This window comes from Dictyostelium discoideum (genome assembly GCF_000004695.1).
Source record: "Dictyostelium discoideum AX4 chromosome 6 chromosome, whole genome shotgun sequence".
Lineage (NCBI taxonomy): Eukaryota > Evosea > Eumycetozoa > Dictyosteliales > Dictyosteliaceae > Dictyostelium > Dictyostelium discoideum.
This window is the reverse complement of record NC_007092.3, coordinates 2,484,439-2,508,174: the sequence shown is the minus strand read 5'-3', so window position 1 is coordinate 2,508,174 and position 23,736 is coordinate 2,484,439. Positions and strand designations below refer to the sequence as shown.

The 23,736-nt window shown below is 24.3% G+C and overlaps 8 protein-coding genes across 8 annotated transcripts in view; 4 read left to right on the top strand and 4 right to left on the bottom strand.

Annotated features, from left to right (window-relative positions):
* Positions 1 to 113, top strand: part of DDB_G0293102 (hypothetical protein) — a gene marked incomplete at both ends in the record, with an annotated part of 1,260 nt that extends 1,147 nt beyond the window's left edge. The window contains one exon of the mRNA XM_629328.1: positions 1 to 113. This exon is cut by the window's left edge and continues 1,147 nt beyond it. Coding sequence (XP_629330.1) covers positions 1 to 113 — 113 coding nt within the window.
* A 662-nt stretch (positions 114 to 775) lies between these two features.
* DDB_G0293100 (hypothetical protein) lies at positions 776 to 1,390 on the top strand (the record flags this gene model as incomplete). Its single annotated transcript, XM_629327.1, has 1 exon — positions 776 to 1,390. The coding sequence occupies one exon, from the start codon at positions 776 to 778 to the stop codon at positions 1,388 to 1,390; it is 615 nt and encodes a 204-aa protein (XP_629329.1).
* Positions 1,391 to 1,461: 71 nt separating this feature from the next.
* On the bottom strand, positions 1,462 to 6,855 carry tagA (ABC transporter B family protein; the record flags this gene model as incomplete). Its single annotated transcript, XM_629326.1, has 2 exons — positions 1,462 to 2,835; positions 2,971 to 6,855. The coding sequence occupies 2 exons, from the start codon at positions 6,853 to 6,855 to the stop codon at positions 1,462 to 1,464; spliced, it is 5,259 nt and encodes a 1,752-aa protein (XP_629328.1).
* Positions 6,856 to 7,291: 436 nt separating this feature from the next.
* Positions 7,292 to 8,643, bottom strand: CSN6 (Mov34/MPN/PAD-1 family protein; the record flags this gene model as incomplete). The annotated part of the gene is made up of 4 exons (XM_629325.1): positions 7,292 to 7,614; positions 7,754 to 7,979; positions 8,093 to 8,172; positions 8,343 to 8,643. The coding sequence occupies 4 exons, from the start codon at positions 8,641 to 8,643 to the stop codon at positions 7,292 to 7,294; spliced, it is 930 nt and encodes a 309-aa protein (XP_629327.1).
* Positions 8,644 to 9,270: 627 nt separating this feature from the next.
* On the top strand, positions 9,271 to 10,290 carry DDB_G0293178 (hypothetical protein; the record flags this gene model as incomplete). Its single annotated transcript, XM_629324.1, has 1 exon — positions 9,271 to 10,290. One exon carries the CDS (start codon positions 9,271 to 9,273, stop codon positions 10,288 to 10,290), a length of 1,020 nt encoding a protein of 339 aa, XP_629326.1.
* Positions 10,291 to 10,899: 609 nt separating this feature from the next.
* gefF (Ras guanine nucleotide exchange factor) lies at positions 10,900 to 14,891 on the top strand (the record flags this gene model as incomplete). Its single annotated transcript, XM_629323.1, has 6 exons — positions 10,900 to 11,248; positions 11,331 to 11,684; positions 11,804 to 11,950; positions 12,058 to 12,534; positions 12,726 to 12,893; positions 13,003 to 14,891. The coding sequence occupies 6 exons, from the start codon at positions 10,900 to 10,902 to the stop codon at positions 14,889 to 14,891; spliced, it is 3,384 nt and encodes a 1,127-aa protein (XP_629325.1).
* A 275-nt stretch (positions 14,892 to 15,166) lies between these two features.
* DDB_G0293098 (hypothetical protein) lies at positions 15,167 to 16,524 on the bottom strand (the record flags this gene model as incomplete). The annotated part of the gene is made up of 3 exons (XM_629321.1): positions 15,167 to 15,721; positions 15,854 to 16,168; positions 16,345 to 16,524. The coding sequence occupies 3 exons, from the start codon at positions 16,522 to 16,524 to the stop codon at positions 15,167 to 15,169; spliced, it is 1,050 nt and encodes a 349-aa protein (XP_629323.1).
* A 534-nt stretch (positions 16,525 to 17,058) lies between these two features.
* DDB_G0293176 (hypothetical protein) lies at positions 17,059 to 22,204 on the bottom strand (the record flags this gene model as incomplete). The annotated part of the gene is made up of 2 exons (XM_629320.1): positions 17,059 to 22,074; positions 22,144 to 22,204. Coding segments are annotated over 2 exons (5,077 nt in total), but the record flags the coding sequence as incomplete, so codon positions are not given.
* Positions 22,205 to 23,736: the final 1,532 nt, after the last annotated feature.

The window sequence follows — 23,736 nt, the reverse complement described above, 5'->3', positions numbered from 1 at the left end:
ATTTATCAAAACAATTAAATAATAACACTTTCAAGGCTAGTAGTGGTTGGTTGGAAAACTTTAAAATGAGAAATGGAATTAATTTAACTGGTACTAAATGTATTGGCAATTAATTCCTCGATTACATTTTAAAAAATTTCCGATTCTTTATTTTCACATCTTTACCGAATTTTGTAAAAAAAAAAAAAAAATCAAAAAAAAATTCAAATAATAATAATAATAATAATCAATCATATATTAAGCAAAAAAAAAAAAAAAAAACAAAAAAAAAAAAAAAAAAAAAAAAAAAAAAAAAAAAAAAATTAATTAGTAATAATAATGTATAAACTTTTCAACAACTTCAATCAATATTCTCAATAACATTTTTAAATATGCGCTTATCCTTTTTTATTGGTAATTAATTATTACCAATTAATTATTATATCTCCCCCTCCCCCTCAAATTCAATCGTTTAAACTTTTTTTTTAATATCAACAAAAAAAGAAAAAAAAAAAAAATAAATAAACTTTTTTGTACAAATTGTATTTAATTCATATATAAAAAAAAAAAAAAAAAAAAAAAAAAGATATAAATAAAAATCTTTGTCAAAGTGAAAATATTAGTTTATTTTCATTTTTTTTTTTTCACTTATTTTTTTCACTTATTTTTTTTATTTTTTTTATTTTTTTTATTTTTTTTATTTTTTTATTCCAATAATTAATTTCAAAATTTAAAAATAGGTTTCTTGTTTTTTTTTTTTTCTTCATAGAAATCCAAAGAATAGTTAAACAATCAGATGAACAAAAATAATTCAAGACCCTGCCAAAAATGTTTACAATTTGGCCATTTATCATTTGAATGTAAATCCAAACCATTATATGTATCAAGACCAACAAGAACGGCACTTTTAAATGATAAAAAGCTTTTAGAAAAAACATTAAATTCATATCAAAAAGGTTCAACAAAAGATAATGATGAAAAGGAAAAGAAATTAAAAGATAAAAAATTAAAGAAAATACTATCAAAGAAAAAGAAAAGAAGAAAATCTTATTCCTCTTCTGATGATGATAGTGATAGTAGTAGTGATAGTAGTGATAGTAGTGACAGTGATAGTAGTGATAGTAGCGACAGTGATAGTAGTGATAGTAGCAGTAGTGATTCTGATAGCAGTAGTGAGTCCGATAGAGACTCAAAACACAGAAAAAGGTCATCAAAAAGAAGAAAAAATAAGAGTGACAAAAGTAGTAGTAAAGATGAAGATAATGAAAAATCAAATAAATATAAAGTAAATAAAAGAGAAAATAGTAGAAGTCGAAGTAGAAGTAGTGAAAAAAAGTCTATTGATAGAGGTCGTTCAAGAAGTATAAATTATAATAAAAGTAGAAGTAGAAGTAGTAGTAGAAGTAGATAATATTGTAAAAAAAAAAAAAAAGAATAATAAAAATTTAAAATTTATAAATATGTATATCGTTTTTATTTATTTTAATATAATACAAGTGTTGCTTTAATGTCTTTATGGTCTTGATTATTCATGAAACCTTTCTTTCTTGATTTTTGTAAAACTCTTTGAAGTTTATCATCAACATTACCTTTTTGCCAACCACCCGATGATGATTGATGTTGTACATGAGTATTACGACGAGTTAATAACATTGATTTATTAACATTTGCATTCTTCTTGGCTTGTCTCCACATTGGTGGTGGTGAACGTGATGAACCTTGGCCACTATTATTTTCGTCATCTTCGTTGTCGTCGTCGCCACGTTGTGGACGATGAATTGGTATGATATTATTAATTTTAGCAATTTGTTTGATAGTTTCAGAACGATTACGTAATTTATCAGCATTTCTAGTATTTCTACTATTACTTGGTAATTGAATATCAAGTTCTTCACCTTGTTTACCATATTGAATTTGAACGAAATCATAAAACATACCCTTCTTTGCCAACAATTCCTCTGGTGTACCCATTTCAGAGATGGTTGAATCACTTACTACGGCAATGATATCAGCGGTTAGAATTGTTGTAAGACGATGAGCTACAATGATAACTGTACGGCCTACTACTAATTTATCAATGGAATCTTGAACTAATTTCTCACTTTCTACATCCAACTCACTAGTGGTTTCATCCAATAAGAGAACGGTTGGATTTTTGATGATAGTACGTGCAATTGCGATACGTTGCTTTTGACCACCTGATAAAGCTGTACCACGTTCACCAATTAATGTATCGTAACCTTCTGGCATTGCAGTGATGAAATCATGGGCATTTGCTTGTTTACATGCTTCAATAATCTCTGAACGGGTTGCAGTTGGTTTACCAAACATAATATTCTCTGCAATTGAGCCACTAAATAATGATGGTTCTTGATTTACAATTGAGATATGTTCATGAAGATTTGGTACATTGAAATCTTTAATGTTTGTGCCATCCAATGTAATTGAACCACCATCGATATTATATAATCTACCAATCAATGAAAGCATAGTTGATTTACCACCACCTGATGGACCAATTAATGCTGTAATTGTACCTGGTTCAAATTTGATATCAATCTTTTCCAAAACTAGTTGATCAGGATTTGATGAATATGCGAAACTAACCTTATTAAATTGAATATCACCACGAACTTTAGTACGAGTTATACCACCTTCTCCTTGGATATCCGGTACACGTTGCATAATTTCAAAGAATCTATAACTAGATCCTTTATAGGATTTATAGGTTGTATACAATGATGCAACTTGTGTAACTGCTCCAGTAATAAATGGTAAAAATAAATTAAAAGCAATTAGCATTGATGGTGTTAAATCACCATTACTAACTAATGATGAACCATACCATAATAAAATCTATATAAAAATAATATTTTAAAAAAAAAAAAATAAAGTTAATAAAATAATACATATATATTTTTGTTTGTTTTTTTTTTTTTTTTTTTTTTTTTTTTTTTTGTTATTTTTAAAAAATAAAATTTAATACATTACAAATACTGATAATTGTTCAAAAATACCAGAAGTTGAAGAATAAATACCATTCCAAATTGTCATTTTTAAAGCAATTTTATAAGATACACTAATAAGTTTTGAGAATTTTGCAACTTCTCTTTCTTCAGCAGAGAACCAACGAACGGTTTTCATATTGAATAAAGTTTCAGCTGCATGAGTTGCAGCATCGGCCAAAGCATCTTGAACTTTAACAGAGATAACTTCAATATAACCACCATAGAATTTTGAGAAAACCAATAGAATTGGTAATGGACAAAGTACAACCAATGATAACTTCCAAGAGATAATAAATAACATAATTAATGTACCACCAATGGTAGCAATTTGAATGATCATATGTGGAATACTATCAGAGATAATTGAACGTACTGATGATACATCACTTGCTAAACGACTCATTAGTTCACCAGTTTTTCTTTCATTAAAGAATGCCATATCTTGTTTCAAAAGGGATGCAAACATTTCACGACGTAGTCTTGCAATAATTCTGTGACCTGCCAAAGCTAATAAAATACCAGACAAGAATTGAACAATAATCATACCAATGATAATTAAGGCAAATGTTAAAATAGTTGTTGAGATTTTACCCGTTTCACCTGCATATAAATAATCGAAAATATTGGCTGCTACTAATGGTACTGCTAAACCTAATGCAACATCAATGAATGATAAAAATAATGCTAAACCCAAGATTTTACTTTCTGGTTTACCTAATGAAATTACTTCAAATATTGAAATTTCAACTTCTTGACCTGAAATTAATCTTCCATCTTCATCATATTGTGGTGAGTTATTTTGTTGTTGTTGATCATCACCATTTGGAGTACCATCATCACCACCACCAACTGAATTTAATTCAATATTTGATTGTTTTCCATTACTATTATTATTATTATTATTATTATTATTATTATTATTATTATTATTATTATTATTATTATTATTATTATTATTATTATTATTATTATTATTATTATTATTTCCAGCAACACTATTTGATCTTATTGAATTTCCATCACCTCCTTTATCTTTTGATAATGAAAAATATTTATTTTGATCCAATGATTTAGATTTATAACAAACCAAAACAAATATTACAGCACCAACAATAATTATACCAAAAATACCCAATAATACAATATCATAGAGTGTTAATGCCAAGGTGGTTACACAAGACTTTGTGATACCATTATCAAAGACATAACCTGTATTACATTCATAGACGACACATTTTGAAAATCTATTATCATCTTTACAATATTGTGTACCAATACCATTATCAAATTCACACATTTGAGATTGATCATCATTTGGATCATAGAAACATTGAGCACATTCTGATTCCTTCATTAAAGTTGTACCACCGGAAGTTCTAATTACAACTGAATAGGATTGATTTGGAATTACAATATTTGTACCAAATATTTTAACATCATAACTACCAATTGGTGCATCCTTAATTCTAATGACTTCAACATTATTTAATTGATCGAAAATTACTTGGCTTGTATTTTTGAAAATGGTTTCACTATTTCCTGAATATATTGAAAGTTCACCATCAACAAATGCAAGTAAAGCTAAATCCAAATTATTTACCAAAGTAAATGTTGATAATGGTGAACCGGCAGGATCTGTCCAAACCAATGTTATATCAATATCTGCTTTACTATCGAGTGAGAAACAATATGAATTGGTTTCACCAGTATTAATTATTGGATCAGCTTTTTCAATTGATGATGGAATGTCTAAAGATGTGGTTTGGGCATTTGTAGTTGTGATTAACTTTGAAAGTTGAATATTACCAAATCCTTGTGAATATTCTAATGTTGAATCAACATTAATACTTGCAGTATTGATTAAGGTTGCTTTAACCAATGATGCTGATGGTTGGAATCCCACAGATGAATTAACTTTACCATTAATAAAATAACCATCTCTATAGTATTGACGAACTAAAACTGCGGCACTTGTAGCGACAGCAGCTGCTTGACTTGAACCTTCCATAGCGATTAAAGCCGATGTTGCAATACCTGATGTAATTGGTGAACAATGATTAATGGTTGATGATGGACCCAAAGAACGTGATGAAATAATTGGTGAACCTGGTGCTAATAAATCTGGTTTCAAACGACCATCAGATGTTGGACCAACACCACTAAATAAACTTGGAATGAATTCACTATAAACTGTTGAATTGGTTTGATATTGTTGTTGAATTTCAGTTGAACAACAAATTTTAGCCAAAATTGGATTTGAACAACATTGAGTTTGAATATCGACAGAGGTTGTTTGAGTTGGTACATCTGAACAAGTTATACCATAAATAGATTGACCTTGAGTACAAACTGAAGTTCTAATTGAATTATAAATGAAATCCCAGTCCCAATAATCAATTGATGATAAATAGGTACTTGATGGTTGATTTGAACTACCAACTACCAATGAATTTTTACTAGTTGATTCTTGTGATAAGGTATAGATTGAATTGAAACCAAAGTTTACATTATTTCCTGCTGATCTAACTACAAGGAAATCTGGGTGGTCCCATTGGAATCTATCTATCATTTCAGTGACACCAGTATAGAATGGACCAATATTTGAATTCCATGCATCACAATGTACTTTTGCATTTTGATCATAGGTTGATTGATAGATTGCTGTTAAATTTGATTGAATTGATAATCCATTACCACTACCAACTTGTAAATCAACGAATGCAACCTTTGAATTTGGAGCGCCACCACTAAATTCTGAAACACTTGGATCCACAGTAGTTGAGCCTATAATAGTACCAACAATATGAGTACCATGACCATCAATTTCATCGATTTGATCACCATTTCCACTTGAATAAGAAATGATTTTTCTATGAGTCGAACCAATTGGATTTGTATCATAAAAGAAACAATGATTAATATCAATACCAGTATCTGCACAACCAACAATTTCACCATCACCTTTAATTCCAATAACATCCCAAATTGGGGTTGAAGTTGTAGATGCACTACCACTTTGAATTGAATAGTGAGCAAATTTATTACTTGGTGTATGTTTAATTAATTTACTTGAACTTGGTTCAATCCAATAAACTAATGACCTTGTTGAAATTTTATAAATTATTGATTCTAATGATAATTTACTATTTTTTAAATTAACTGTAATTAAAACATTATTATTATTATTATTATTATTTGAAATTAATTCTTTTTCAACCAAAGTTAATGATGATTCTGAAATAATATTATCAATATCATTTGATTGTTGATTACTATTTTCATGATAATAAATTCTAAGTTGATCAATTTCATTTTGATTATCACCTTGGAATTGATTTTGTTTAAATAATGGTGAAATTTTTAATCTTGGTTCTAATGGTTTTAACCATTGAATTGATGGTATTAATTCTTTTAATCTATTAATTAATTCAATTTTGTTATTATTATTATTATCATTGTTGTCACTACCAATCATTGATATTAAATAAGTATTATCAGGAATATAATGAATAATTTCACCACCATTAAATAATTGATCCAATTGTTTTATTAATTCATTATGTACTTGTTTTTCAATTGGTCCATTTAAATGGACTAAAAATAAACTTCCCTTTGATTTTTGATTTAAAGATTTCTTATTAAATAAAATATTATCTCTATTTGAAATGGTTGTATCAATTACATCATTATGTAAATGAATTAATTTTGATAATTTATTATTACCTTCATTATTTCTATGAATTTGATTATTTATATGATTATGATTATAAAAGTTATTTTTAGATGATAATTTTAAACTTAATGATAAATTAAATATAAATAAAAATAAAAATAATGATAATCCAAAAATAAATAATTTTTTATTCATTTTATGGATTGTATATATAAATACAATTTTATTTATAATATTTTTTTTTTTTTTTTTTTTTTTTTTTTTTTTTTTTTTTCCTTTGGGGGGGGGGAAAAAAAAAAAAAAAAAAAAAAAAAATTCTTAAAAATTTTTTTTCAAAAAGTTGATTTAAATATTTTCAAAAAAAAAAAAAACCCCTGCCCAACGTTTTGGTGCAATGTAAAATTAAAAAATTAAAAAAAATTAAAAAAAAATTAAAAAAAAAAATGCGTTAAAAAACATGATGAAAAAAAGGATTATTTTAATTTTTTTTAATTTTTTAATTTAATTTTAAATAATTTTTTTTATTTTAAACATTTAAAATGTAAATTATTTTTTAAAAAAAGTTTACATTTTATTTCAGTTTTTTTTTTATTTTTTTTTTATTTTTTTTATTTTATTTATTTTCTACAATTTATTGGTAAAATCTTCTCTTTGATTGTTTTTCATTTGAAACTAAATATTTATCGATGGTATCATTGAGAGAAGCAGAGGTTTTAGTGATTGAGGCAAGATAAGTAACTAATAAAACATCATTGTATTCTTGTAAATAAGATTTTTTAAAATCATGAGTATCAATAGTTGGTAATTGATTGCATAAACTTGAGGCTTTTCTTAAAATATTTTGTTCATATGGTAATCTTTTCTCTTTAACTGCTTGCAAATAATCACTAAGGGCTTTGACACGAATATTTAACATTGAAATAGCATTATGCATTGTGAATAAATGGCTTGTTACTTTATATATATATTTTTTTTTTGAGTTTTGAATTTTTAAATAATAATAATATAATTAAAAAATAAATTGAAAAAAAGTTATTAACATATTTTTTTTTTTTTTTTTTTTTTTTTTTTTTTCAAAAAAATTAAAACTTACAACCAGAACCTTCACTACCAGAAGGAGTTACTTTAGCAATATGATTTACACCAATTCTTTCAGCTTCACCAGTTTGGATTTTGTATGGAGTTTTAACAAATATTGTAGTTGGTTCATCATTTACAATATGTAACTCTGATTCATAAATAATAACTGGTAAATCTTTACTCTTTGGTGAATCTGTATCCAACATTAAATAAAGTGGACTTTCATTATGTTCTGAAATCTAAAATTATAATTTTAATAATAATAATAAAAATAATAATAATAAAATTGTAAATTAATTATTTAATTCTAAATTTTTTTTTTTTTTAAAAAAAAAAATAGGTCAAAACCTACTTGTTTGTGTAATAAAATATCATCCTTTGAAACTTGGCTACCAGTTGAGTACCAACCTAATAAATCATATAATGGAAATACTTTTTTGACTGTATTTTCACAATTTTTTTTTTTTTTTCTTTGGTTAGTGTTTTTTATACTTTTTTTTTTTTTTATAAAAAAAAATAATAAAAATGCATAATAACATGAATGATATTGTTATTGTTGTTATTATTATTATTATTTATAATTATTTAATTAGATTATTTACATTGTTCATATTTCTTTCTTAAATATTCAATATCCAAAACTAATTGTTTATCAACAGTTGCATAAACCATTTCAAAAGAGTTGCAAATTTCAACATTTCTACCATTTTGTACACCAAGAATAACACCAATTACTCTACAATTATCTTGATAATTACTTTGAACTTTTGTACGTGTAAAGTGATCACTAATATTAATTAAAACCAATGGATGAAGATCAACTTCTAAACCTGAGCTATTTGCACTCTTTTCTAATACTAATTTATTTGCATCTGTAGTGGTTGTAGTTGTTGTATCTGTCATAGTTTTTTTTTTTTTTTTTTTTTTTTTTATTTGTATTTCAAAGATTCTAAATATAAATTAAAATTGAAAAAAAATAATAAAAAATCAAAAATAAAAAAATTAAAAAAAAAAAAAAAAAAAAAAAAAAATTCAAAAAAAAAAAAAATTTTAATTTAAAATTTGATTAAAAAAAAAAAATAAGAAAAAATTGAGACTTCACCAAATTAAAATTGAAAAAAAAAAATATTTTCATTTTTTTTTTTTTTATTATTCTTTTTTTTTTTTTGCAAAGCGATTATCTGATTGTATTATTTTTTAATATATGGATTTAATATAGACAAATAGAGTACTCAAAAATACACAAAATGATATAGAACATAAAAAAATTGAATATAATCATTCTATTTTTTTTAATATTATTATTTTTTTTTTTTTTCAAATCTATTATTTTATATAAAATATATTAAATAATTAATTTCTTACTTAAATTAGAAAAAAAAAAAAAAGAAATAAAAATGGGCTGGTTTTAGAAATAAAGAGAATAATAAAAAAAAAAAAAAAAATTTATTTCGTTCGTTTTTTTTTTTTTTTCTTTATTTTTTATTTTTTATTTTTTTTTTTTTTTTTTTTTTTTTTTGACAAAAAACAATGGCAACAATAAATAATGATAATAATAATAATTTAGAAATAATAAAAAAATTATTATCACCAAAAGAATTTAGAAAATGTGATATTATATTCAACGGTGATAAAAAATTTAAAAATGAATGGAATTGTTTTACAAATCAGTCTAGTTGGATCCAATTTTTTAATGATATTTTATTACTTTGTAATGAAATTAGAAGTGCAGTATTAATAGATTACAATGTTCCAGAATGGAAAGAATTATGTGAATTTTTAAATCACATAAAATCCAATCCCATATTAATTAAAATCCTACCCCAATTATCAAATATAAAATTAATTTATTTAGATGATTTTTTATTCTTTTTAATTAATAATAAATCATTAATTGATAGATCAGAAATTGATATAAATAATTCATTTTCAAATTATTTATTCATTGATGTCAGTTTACATAATTCCTCACCAATAATTTGTAATGATAATTTATCATTACATAAAAATTTATTATTAAATTTAATTTCAATTTTAAAATTAAATAATAATAATGATAATTTAAATTTTAATTTTAATTTAAATGAATTTTCAAATGAATTAAATTTAAAAAATATTTATTTTCCAATTTTGTCAGGTTGGTTATGTGAATATCCAATAATTTATTGTAATAGTGGTAATTTCAAAAATTGTGGTTTAATTAATTATGAAAATGTTAACCAACAAGATTTAGAAAATAATAATTTATGTGGAATTGATTTAATAAAAGTTGAAGTTCAATTAAATAAACCTTTTAATAATGATATATTAAAAATTCAATCAATTCAAAGAGTATGTGCTTTCACTTTTCCATTAAATTTAAATTTTCTGGAAAATAATAGTAATAATAATAATCAAAAAGAAAATGAACCATTACAATTAATAAATTATGAAAAAAGAATAAAAGAAAGATTTAATAATAATGATAATAATAATTTAAATTTCAAAGAATTATGGAATGATATTTCATTTTTAAAACAAACCATCTCGATGGCCACAATAAGACTTTAGAAAAAAAAAAAAAAAAATTTAACAATAAAAAACAAAAATAAAAACACAACAAAACAATTTCTTTTTTTTTCGATTTTTTTTTTTTTTTTATTTTATTTTATTTTTTTTTTTTCCAACACATATTTTTTTTTTTTTTTCAACTTTTTTTTTTTTTTTTTTTACATGCGCGTGCAAAAAAAAAAAAAAAAAAAATAAAATAAAAAAAATTAAAAATTAAAATAAAATAAATATCTTTTTAAAAATCAAAAAAAAAAAAAAAAAAAAAAAAAAAAAGAAAAAAAAAAAAAAAAAAAACACTTACCAACATCAATTGGTTCAAAACATACCAATATATTTGTAATAATAATAAATAATAAACTATAGAATTTTTTTTTTTTTTAAAAAAAAAAATAATATTAATAATAATAATAATAATAAAAAAAGTGTAATAAAAAAAAAAAAAAAAAAAAATAAGAGACAGGCAAAAAAAAAAAAAAAAAAAATTATTATACAAAAAAAAAAATTCAAAACGATATTTAAAATAATAATAATAATAATAATAATAATAATAATAATAATAATAATAATAATAATAATAATAATAATAATAATAGTAATAATAAATTCAAAATGACAGATAAGTTAAAATTTAAAACATCCTTATTAAACAAGGTACCACCTCCACCACCAAAATCAAATCAACCATCACCATCAACAAGTACACCAGCATCACCAAATGTAAACTCAACCAATAATTCACCATCTGTATCACCAGCAACTACATCACCAATTCCATCACCAGGGATGTCACCATTATTAACACCAGAAAATAATAATAATAATACAAATATACCTCATCAAACCTCCTTACTAAACAATAGCATTTCTAATAAATCATCAGTATCATTCCTAAACAATAGTGGTGGTAATACAATCAATAAATCTTCACCACTTTCACAATCATCAAGTAATATTAAAAGTATGTTTTTAAAAGAAAGAGAGAGAAATAGAGAGAATTAATTACTAATTTTTTTTTTTTTTTTTTTTTTTTTTTATAATAGATGGTGGACCAATTAGAACTAGTACAACATTAGCACAATTTAGTGGTAGTTCATTACCAAATACAGAGAATTCATCACCACCACCATCATCATCATTAATATCATCATCATCATCACCAACAGCAGAATCATTATTGTATTCAGAGGATTCAATTGCAAGTGGTGGTACAGTTACAGTGGATCCGAATACAAAGAATGGTAATATATATAATGGTAATGGTTTAAGAAATAATAGTGCTGATATCTTACCACATAATAATCATACATATTGTGTTGGAGATGATGGTTTCTATTTATTTGGTGGTACATTACCTGATGGTTCTTATACAAATGATTTTTATACTTTTCAATTTGGTATGTATTTTTTATGGCACTCTCTCGATATATTAAAAAAAAAAAAAAAAAAAAAAAAAAAAAAAAAAATCATGTTAATATTTATTAATATACTTTTTCTTTTTTATTTTTAATAATAGCTATTAAAGCATGGACTATACTCACATTTGGTAGTGCACCATCAATTAGAACTAGACATACTGGTGTATTATATAATAATTCAATGTATATATTTGGTGGTTATAGTCCATCTGGTCCAAAGAATGATATTTATGTATTTTCTTTCGGTATGTATTAAAAAATAAAAAAAAAAAAAAAAAAAAAAAAAAAAAAAAAAAAAAAGGAATTTTATGTTTATTATATATTAATTTTTCATTTATTTTTAAAAAAAAAGATACACAAACATGGTCAGAAGTTCAAACAGAAGGTACTAAACCATCACCAAGATATGGTCATACAGCAGTTGTAGAGAGTGGACATATGATTGTATTTGGTGGTATTTCATGTGACCAAACAACCAAACAACAAACAGTAAACAATGATATTTTTTCATTAAATTTAGATACTAAACAATGGAGTCAAGTCTTGTCAACATGTCCACCATCACCAAGAACACATCATACAGCAACAATGCACAAAGGTAATATGTATGTATTTGGTGGTCAAGATCAACAATCGAATCAAGTTGAGGATATAGTTCATTGTTATACTTGGGCAAGTAATTCTTGGAAATCAATTCAATTCGAAGGTTCCTCAATGACACCACGTTCCGATCATTCCGCTGTACTCTTTCAAGATAGTATTTTCATTTCTGGTGGTAGTTCAAAATCACAAACTTCTCAAAATTTAGAAATTTATGAATATGATTTATGTAAGTTATTAAATATTTATAATAAATAATAATAATAATAATAATAATAATAATAATAATAATAATAATAATAATAATAATAATAATAATAATAATAATAATAATAATATATAAATAAATATAATAAAACATAAATAATAATTAACCTTTTTTTTATTTTTTTTTATGTATTTTTATTTCTTAAATTTTAGATCAAAAGAAATGTTTTAAAATATCATCATCAACAATTGTCCAAAATCGTATTTCACATTCATCAGTTGTTAAAGGAAATTCTATATTATTTTGGGGTGGTTGTACAGATAATTCATTTGATTATTTCTCATTTGGTAAAGATGAATTTGAAGAAGATTATCAAGATGGTAAGTTAATATAAATATAAATATATATATTAAATAGGAAATTATATTTAAATTATTTATTAATAAATTTTTTTTTTTTTTTTTTTTTTTTTTTTTTTTTTTTTTAAAGATTATGAATCAAATAGAGTTCAAAATATACCAAAAGAATTATGGGAAGCATCATTAATGAAAAAACATCCAGAAATTTTAGAATTAAGAGAAAAGACATTAGCATTTACAGGTAGTAAATCATTTGCAAAAACTTTGGCAACACCATCATTTTCAGAGAATAGATTAGCATTGTCACATCAATTTGTACTTCAATTAATTATGGAATATTTGGAGAGAAATACATATCATAAAGTGATTGCAGCCATTCAAAAAGAGTCTGGTGTATTACATCAACCAACTGAATCTGGAGAGAGTCGTTTGGTTTCATTGTTACGTTTAGTTAAACCACGTTTAAGAAATAAGAATGTTTTCGATACAGATTTATCACTATTCTCCAAAGAGGAAGGTAATGATCCAGAGGTGGCAGTGGTAGATCATCTCTATCACGACTATCGTCATTTCGACGAGGAAGAGGATATCAACGTTTGGGAGGAGGGTGAAGATAACAATAGAAATATTAGAAAAGTTGAAACCGATAATAATAAAGTTCAAATCAAAGCGGCAACATTCAATAAATTGATTCATTATCTCGCACCAAAGGAGAAAGCATTCGATCCAAATTTCCTCAAGGTTTTCCTCTACACTCATTCATCATTCACAACATCTGAGAAATTGTTAAAGAAATTGATTCAACGTTATCAAGTACCAAATTCAAATGCAAACGAACCAAAATATAAGAGTGAAGTGGTTGAACCAGTTCGTCAACGTGTTGTTGATGTATTGAAATATTGGGTAGATAAATGTCCATGGGATTTCAATGCAGGTCCGACCTCTTCGGTTTTGGTTGCCACACTCAATAATTTCATCGATGGTTCATTGACTCGTGATGGTAATTCAAACATTAAGAAATTGAGAGAACTTAAAAAGAAACTTCAACATGAGGATGTTAGACCCTACAGTGAACCACCACCCGAACCAAAAGTACCAAAGAATATTTTCTCACCTCAACTTACTTTGGCTCATATCGATGAGTTGGAAATTGCAAGACAAATGACACTTGTAGAATCGAAATTGTTTGGTGCCATTCCACCACCAGAGTTTATGGTACGTGTAATTGGCTATGGTGAGTTTCAATATAATATGGCCACCTCTCCAAATCTTATGACATTTGTTAATCGTGCCACCGATGTTTCACGTTGGATCGTCCATACCGTACTAAATGAAAGTCGTGATAAAAAGAACAAAATGAAAATGTTGGATAAATTCATAAAGACAACCGAATGTCTTAGACAATTGAATAATTTCCAAACTTTACATTCAGTACTTCAAGGTCTTCAACATCCATTACTTTTATCGCGTCCAGATTTATTCACACCACGTCATCGTGAAATCATTGCCGATCATGAGATGTTATTCTCAAAAATTGATAATTACAAATTGTATCGTGAAGCTTTGGCTAGATCTCAACCAGCTTGCGTTCCTTGGATCGATATTATTCGTGAGGACTTTGCTCAAATCGAAAGAGATCAACCTTCAAATATGAACAATTTAATCAATTTCACAAAGAGACAAAATCTCTATGAAATCCTCTCAAAGATTGGTCATTATCAATTCCCTTACAATCTTCAAATCGTTCATCAAGTTGCTACCTTTGTAAACAAATTACCAAAATACTCTGAATACGATTTGAATCTATTGTCCGAATCTTTACAATCTCAAGTCAATAGTCCTTTGGCTGGTGTTTATCAACCAAGTTTAATTGGTACTACTGGTTCTTCAAGTTCAATCAATTTAGGTAGTGCCAGAGAATTAAATAATTCAAATAGAGATTCAAATAATATTACTGGTTCAAGTAGTAACAATAATAGTAATAGTTCAAATAGTTTAAGTCCAATTGTTAAATTATAAAATTATAAAATTATAAACAATAATAATAATTAAAATAGAATTATTTTCTATTTAAAAATAATATTATTTTTTTAAAAAAAAAAAAAAAAAAAAAAAAAAAAAAAAAAAAATAATAATAATAATCAAAAAAAAAAAAAAAAAAATTAAATAATTTGACTCATCTCTTTTTTTAAATGTATCATTATATCTATTAAAAATAAATAAATAAAAAAAAAAATAAAAAAAAAAAAACAAATTTTCCATCTTTTTTTTTTAGTCATAATTTTATTATTTAATTATCTTTTTTTTTGTTGTTGTAATTTATTTAATTTTTTTAAAATTGATTTTGATAAGATTGATGATTGTGGATCTTTTTCAGAATTTCTATCTTCATTTAATATAGATAAAACATTTTTAATATCATCAATTTTATAAAATGATATTATTTCTTCATCATTATAATTATTGTTTTGATTATTATTATTATCTTTACTATCATTATTAAAATTTGGAGAAGAATATTCACTATGATCAATGATTGTACTTAATACCTCTAAAAATTGCCATCTTGATGGATCTAATTCGTCTAAATTATTAATTTCCCTAATTATTATATCAATTAAAACTTTAATATCTAATGTGAAAAAGAAACATGGTATTTCATGTTCTGTACTATATGTGAATAAATCATTTATTAATGATAAACATTGTGGTAACATATTATACTCTAAATTACTTCTATTTAATAATGATATCATTTCTGGTCCAATCTCTGGTGCTTCTTTAATTGAATATAATTTTAATATCAATGGTGAATATCCATCACTAATTATATTCTTTTGATATCCAAACTTTTAAAATTTTTAAATTGAAAAATTAATAAAAATTATTTATTATTATTTTCATTTATTATTTATTATTTTTTTGAATTAAAAAAAAAAAAAAAAAAAAAAAAAAAAAAAAAAAAAAAAAAAAAATCTTACCATTGTATAATATAATGAATGAATAAAATTTGTTTCATAATAATCTTTAAATTGTAATGCTAATTCAATTAATGAATCCAAGAATGAATCATCTAATTTTAAAAGTTCTTTTTTTGGTAAATTATCAAAGTTTGAAAATATTAAATTTAAAGTTGTAAGGTAATTAATAGAAAGTGTCTCTTCAACTATAAAACAGTTTGGTATTATCCAATTAAACGATTCCATTTCAATTAAAATTGAAACTATATTTTTATCTTCATTTGCGATAACATTTATAAATTTAATAATTTCTGTAACTAAATTTGAATCAATACTCTTTTATTATTTTTTATTTATTATTTATTTATTATTATTTTTTTAAATTAGTTTTATTGTAAATATTTAAAAATAGAATTACTATTATTATTATTATTATTTTATTATTATTATTATTATTATTATTATTATTATTATTATTATTATTATTATTATTATTATAATTATTATTTTACTTTTTTAGCTTCATTACATAATAATTTAATTAAATGATAATTATTATTTGATATTTGATTTAAAGCAGTATCAAAATTTAATTGTTTAATTTGATCTATTAATTCATTTATATCATTAATATCTAAAAATTCTTTTGATACTAATTGATTAATAGTTTCAATGATATCCGTTTCACTCATTTTGGAATAAGTATCGTTATTTTTTTTTTAATTTTTTGATGGAAATGAAAGTAAAAAAAAATCATAAAAAATTGAAAAAAAAAAAATAAAAAAGAGTGGTAACCTTTATTTTTTTTGGTTTTTTTTTTTTGTGATCATAAAAATAAAAAAAAACAGATGTCTGCAGAATAAATAATTAAAAAATAAAAAAATTTAAAAAAAAAAATAAAAAATAAAAAATAAAAAATAAAAAATAAAAAATAAACCTGAAATTTGAAAAAAAAAAAAAAAACATAAGACAGATACAGATAATTGATTAATTATAAAAAAAGAAAAAAATAATAAATTTATTAAAAATACAAGATATTTTTTTTTATTATTACAATTATAATTATAATTATTATTACTATTAATAGATTTTTTTTTTTTTTTTTTTTTTTTTTATAATTAATTAATTAATTAACTATTCTGAAGATAAATTTTGACTAAAAGTAATTGTTTCAGAAACAGTTTGTAATTTTGTATCAGTTGATGAAAAAGATTTTGAAGATTTTGAAGATAAAGTGATATCTAATGATAAACTAGTTCTTTGATCATAACAATATAGAATTGTTATTGAAGGTATTATTTCAGTAATTATTAAACCAATAAAACTGAAAACTATTGAAGGTTCATTTAATGCAACTAAAATGATAATGAATAAACAATGAAGTAAGAAACCAGTACTACAAATTGTAGTTAATAAAAATATTTTTAATTCTCTAGAGTGAGCTTTCTTTATATCTAAACCTCCTTTTTTAGCACCTTGACTTGCGGCTCTCATTGCTCTATAAAGACTACCGCCTAAATAAATGAATGCAACACCGAGCACTAAAGAAATTACAGCTTGAATAACCGCATAAAGTATGGAGACTGTTTTTTGACTTTTATTTGTAGATACATGGAAAATAATTCTGGAACCACAAAATTCATGTGGTGAATCTTTGGTATATTGGAATACTAAAACAATGGCAACCAATAATAAATAGATTATAAAATTAACCAAACCAACCATTGAGAATAATCTATTGGAAAAATTTGATGCTGAATTATTCTTTAATACCAATACTACAATAACATACCAAAGAACAATAATGATTGTGAAACAACTGAAATAAAAGAATGTTGGTAAAACCACTAAAATATAATCTGCAACTGCACTATTTGAAAGTTTTCCACTTGGTAATAAAAAGAAATAAATGGTTCTAACCAAAAGGAATACAAAAATCATAAACAATAACAAATGAACCAATTCAAATCTATGAATTATTTTTTTAAATCTAATAATTGCAACTATTATCAATTGATAGAATCCATATACTAAAACCACCAAATAAATTGCTGCCAATGTATAAAGTAGTCCAAGTGTTTTTTGATCAAAATATTTCTTTTCAACATTTCTCCAATCTTCATTACCAATACGATTAATTGGGAAATAATTTTGTTTTGAATCTAAATGAGTTATATTTGAGCAAAGGAAATCAAGGTTTTGTTGAGTTTCTATAAATACATTTAATCCCATTGGATGAAGTATACCTGTATCTTGATCTTGACATCCAAAATCTAAAATTGGATATTTCTTTTCATCTGGATTACCTGAATAAAGGAAACATAATAAAATCCGATTGATTGATTTCGATTCAATTGTTAACCCATCACCAATGATTGTACCAACAATTGCACTATTATTATTAAATAAACCAAAATTATCAGGTTTTGGATATGATACAAAATTGGATGGGAATGATTGACCTTCTGTTGAAATGAAAATTTCTCTAGATAGTTGAAAGATCAACATATCACCACAACCAACCTCTACTGATGAATTTGAAATCTCAATATAACCATTTGGGAAATTAAATGTTTCAGACTTTGATGAACATGGTTTCACTTGACCAAATAGCAATGCTGAATCCTTGAAACATGTTGAATTACGATAACCACCAGTATCAGCACAACTACATGCAATTGAATCTAAATTATCTCTAAAACGTTGAGTTCTACAAAAGTATGATGAACGAATTTGATCTGTCATATGAGAATCTACTGCCAAAACTAAATCATCATAAAGTTTTCCATAATCAAGTGTTGTTGTTAAATTATTAATTGGTGTCCAAAATTGATTGGTGATTGGATCTGGTGTATACCATTTTCCTTTAACTAATGCAGCTGGTAACCAAGTTGCTGGTGTCCATTCAAATTTATTTGTATATTCATTTTGAGAACCATAACAACCTAAACATTCATCTTGATTCATTTGATTAAAAATGATATTGTATGGTAACATATCAGTTTTAGTAGTTGTTGCATAAACTTTACATCCCATATTCTTTAAACAATCTTTTTTATTTGTTGCAGGTGGCCACCATGTATAATTTGAACCCAATGATTCACAATCTGATTTTGTTAATACTTGAGGAGTATAAGAGAAACAACCCATTGGACTATCATTTTCAATATATCCGTCAATATTATATTCACATGAAGGATATTGTCTATAGGTTTCATGGCCATGTACACATTTTCCTAAATTAAATGGATAGGCTTGAGTATTGGTTGGATTAAAGAAATAAGAATCTGAACAAACTCCTGCATTTTCACATTCTTCTTTAGTTGAACAAACAATTGGTTGTAATGAACAATAATTAAATAATGTTCCAAATGGTCCAGTACATTCATCGATTGGTTTTTCTGTACAATTTAACCAATGATGATTTGTACATTGAGATTTTGAAGTTGCCATTGTATCAATACATGCGGATAAATTGGAATCCCAAGTATATGTCATTGAGGTACATTGAGTTTGATTTACATTTAAAACAAAACAATTTGATTGATAGGTTGTTGGATTTGAAAATGAACATTGATAACCACAATTAACTGAACACATACCATATGATTCACATTGTTGTTGTGTCATATTCAATTGGGACATTAAATAATTTCCACCTAATACACAATAATCTGTTTGTTCACAAATATTTTGATCACTATAGCCAAAAGTATTACAAAAACTTTTTAAACCATTTGCACAATCACCACAAAAACCACTAATTTGATTACAATAATCCATTATTGGTTTTGAGTTTGGATCATTTGAAAAACCATAGTAATAATCATTTTGGTATACCCATGGACAAATTGAAAAATTTGTGCAATAATCAAAATAGGACCAAGAATAGGTTCTTTTGAAATTATCAAATAATTTATCATACATTGTATCATGAATTATTGGATGACTATCATCTAAACCATAACTTGATGGATAAAACTTATTTGGATCTTGAAGTCTTGCATCAATTGAATCCCAACGATATTGTAGTCTTTGTGATAAAAATGTACCCTCTGTAATACAATCTTGTTTTTGATATTTTTCATAAATTTCATCAATGATTTTACTATTAAATGAAAATGGTTTGTGTAATAGATTGTAGGTGGTAACTTGATCCAATTGACTAAATACACATTTCAAATATTTATAATCTGTAAATTTATAATTTGGTATACAAGTATGACCCATTAAATCACAAACTGCATCAGGACCAGCGTAGTCAATACAATCACTATCTTTTATACAAATTGGACTAGAATTTTCTTTACATGATCTTACTACTTGTATTAAATTAGTTCTTAGTTGATCATAAATACCATTATCAAGTGCACAAAAATCTAAAGTTACATAGGTTGAATTAAATTGTGATAAAACTGATTCAGTACATGATGGAAAAGAACATTTACTTTGTATTGTTTCATATGATAGACCACTTAATTCCACAGTATTTACTTCTTTTGGTTTTGGGTTACAACATTGAAAGTATTTTTGATTTGGATTACAACAAGGATCTTCATTAAACTCTGGTGTTGAAGCATTTTTGTCACATATAATCATAGTGTAATTTGTTATTTTAAAATTAAGTTCAAATAATGAATTTGCTTTTGCATTACATCCAATCCAACTATTACGAATTGTTAAAGAGTCTAACATATAGCTATATCTATTGATAGTATTAATATCGGTGACATCGTATAATAGTTTATCTCCTTTTAAAATTGCATTATTAATTATTGAAAACTCTTCATAATCGCATGGTAAATCATAATGAGTTAAAGATGCCACATTATTTATTGCATTTCCATCTTGATCAAAGATATTTGATTTAAATCTAACAAGTGATGCAGATATTTCACTTAAATAATCCAAATTTGTAACTGCATTGCTGCCTAACTTATAGGCAACTAGGACTGACATTGTAAATGATTTTGGTTTTACAGGATTTGCTAAAAATAATTCTTCATCATAGTCTAACAATGGATAGGGTGGTAAATAAAAGTTTGGAATTGAATAGAGTCCTGATGGTATTGGATTCAATGGATTACTATCAGTGAATGGATAATTAACTGAGAACCTTTGACAAGTATCCCAAGAATCACAATCATAAGTAACTCCTTTTCCAAAATCTATTTGTGAAGATTTTACCAAAGCATATGCACCAGCTTTGGGAGGTAATGATGATACATTAACAGGTAAGTAATATCCTTGAGATGTAATACTTAAACTATAGTTTGTTTTATATGTAATTTCAATTGAAATATATAAAATAGTTGATTTGTTTAAATAGATAGTAATTGAATTTTCAAATTCGTCAATTGATGAATATTCTGCCCTTTCATTACCATAACCATTTAACTTTGGGTATTGAGTATTAATACTTGCATAAATTCTAACAGGTTGTTCAAATTGTGGTGCTCTTATAGTATAGATTGCAGATTTTGTTGCATTGAAAACAAAAAAGTGATAACTACTTGCTTCACTTTTTTCATTTATAAATTCGCCATCATAAATACATCTGTGAGTTGCTGGAAATGGAGAAGTACATGAATCGGTAATAATTGGTTCACTTGAAACCTCTTTTGAAGTTATTCTAAAAGAAAGGCTTACATTTCTTCCATCAGTATTTCCAAATGGTTTAATTGTAAAAAAAAATGTATCTTGGGTCCATGATTTCATACCTGAACTATCAATATCACTTGGGCATAAATTCATTACACCATAGATTTGTGGTCTATAATTGGATAGACTTCTTTGTAAATATTCTAATGGTGATGATCCACCTTTTAAATTATGAAAACCTTTAATTGGATATGATCTTGCCATTATACCTTCACATATTGATGAATTTCCTTTGTAACGTAGGTACATTGTTTGATTGGTTTCAAAGATGTAATCGATATCTTTTTCAACTGTAACCCAATTATTAATTGATGGACAATACTCAACGGTTGGAATTGGGCATGTTGAACAGCTTGGATCTCGATTCGCTGTCTTTGGGCAATCACTAAAATTTGTATAATCACATGAACAATCTTTGGTTGTATTAACTGTTGAACATTGATAATTTGGGCATGCCAATGCATCATATTTATAAATATAAGAATCAAGTTCCAACTCTATAACTGCAAAATATAATACAGCCCCGAAAACATTTGTCCCATCTTTTAATGTTAATGTTGAATTTAAAACCTTTAATCCATCTAAAAATAATAATTTAAATTAATATATTTTCAATTTTTTTAATCAATTTTTTAAAAAATTAACATTACCAATGAAAAACTTTAAGTTAATCAAAATGATAAATAAAATTAGTTGAAAATTTTTATTCATTGTTTTTAATTGGGATATAAATATTAAAATGAAAAAAAAAAAAAAAAATTGATTTTTTTTTAAAAAAAAACAATCAGACTTTTAGATAAGTTTCACAATCAAAAAAAAAAAAAAAAAACTTATCGATAATTTGATATTTTTTTTAAAAATTTGTCGTTACAAATATAAAATTATAGAATACGTATAATTCATTTAAGTCATTCTATTCTATAATTTTATATTTGTTACGACAATTAGAATACGAATTTAAAATAAAATTTAATTAAATATAAGTTTTAAAATTTTAATTATTAAAATTTAATTTTATTAGTATCCATTTTTTTTTTTTTTTTTTTTTTTTTTTTTTTTTTTTTTTTTTTTTTTTTTTTTTTTTTTTTTTGCTAATGTAATTAAAATGAAAGAATAAAAGGGGAATTGGATAAGGAAATTATGTGTGAGAAATTATCGAAGATTCCTTTTGAGTAATGATAATAGTGGGTTTTTTTTTTTTTTTTTTTTTCAATATCTTAATCCCAATTTTAGGTGTGTCCTAGTTTATTTAGTTTCTTATAAGTTTTATTATTGATTGTTTTATTTGAATTTATATAGTTGTAATGAATGAGCTGTAATGAGTTAAATGTTCTTGTACATAGGTTTTCATCAGAGATGAGTTCCTAATGTGGCTAAAAAATTTCAGATTTTTCATGATTGGAAATAACGTAGAATTTTTTTTTGAATTGGATAACGCAATTATTAGTTGCTTCTCCTTGAGAAAAGATAAGAAATTAACGTACTTTTTTTTTTTGAATTGGATAACGCAATTATTATTTGCTTCTCCTTGAGATGCTAGATCTCATTTTATTTTATTTTAATTTTTTTTTTTTTACAGGGTCTCTAAAAGAGGGGTTGGTTTACCTTTTTTTTTTTTTTTTTTTTTTTTTTTTTTTTTTTTTGTTTCGAATTTTGAATTGTAGATAATAACGTACTTTTTTTTTTGAATTGGATAACGCAATTATTATTTGCTTCTCCTTGAGATGCTAGATCTCATTTTATTTTTTTTTTTTTTTTACAGGGTCTTTTTGATTAAAACATCTTTTTTGTCCAAACTTTTTTCTAAATCTTTTTTTATTTTATCGTCTGGTTCGTGATTGATGTTTATGACGTATTTGAATTGTTTTTTTTTTAATTGAGTTTTATCCACAATTTCGCTTATTTTTTGTAGGCATTTGTGTTGCTTAATATTTGTGGTGTTGTTTGTGATTTTCATTTTATTTTCTTTCTATCTTTTTTATTTTTCTGATTAACTTGGGTTTTTTTTTTTTTTTTTTTTTTTTTTTTTTTTTTTTTTTTTTTTTTTTTTTTTTTTTTTTTTTTTTATTTATAGAAAGTACTGAGTGAATTATTGTATTTTTTGAGATGTTTAGGAAGTTCTATTGCGGGTGTTGATGATGATTTGTGACACCCCTTGTCCTGTTTTATCAATTGGTGCGTGGTGTGTTATTTTGTTTTTATATTGTTGATTTATTGAGTAAATTTTATTTGTTTTTATATTT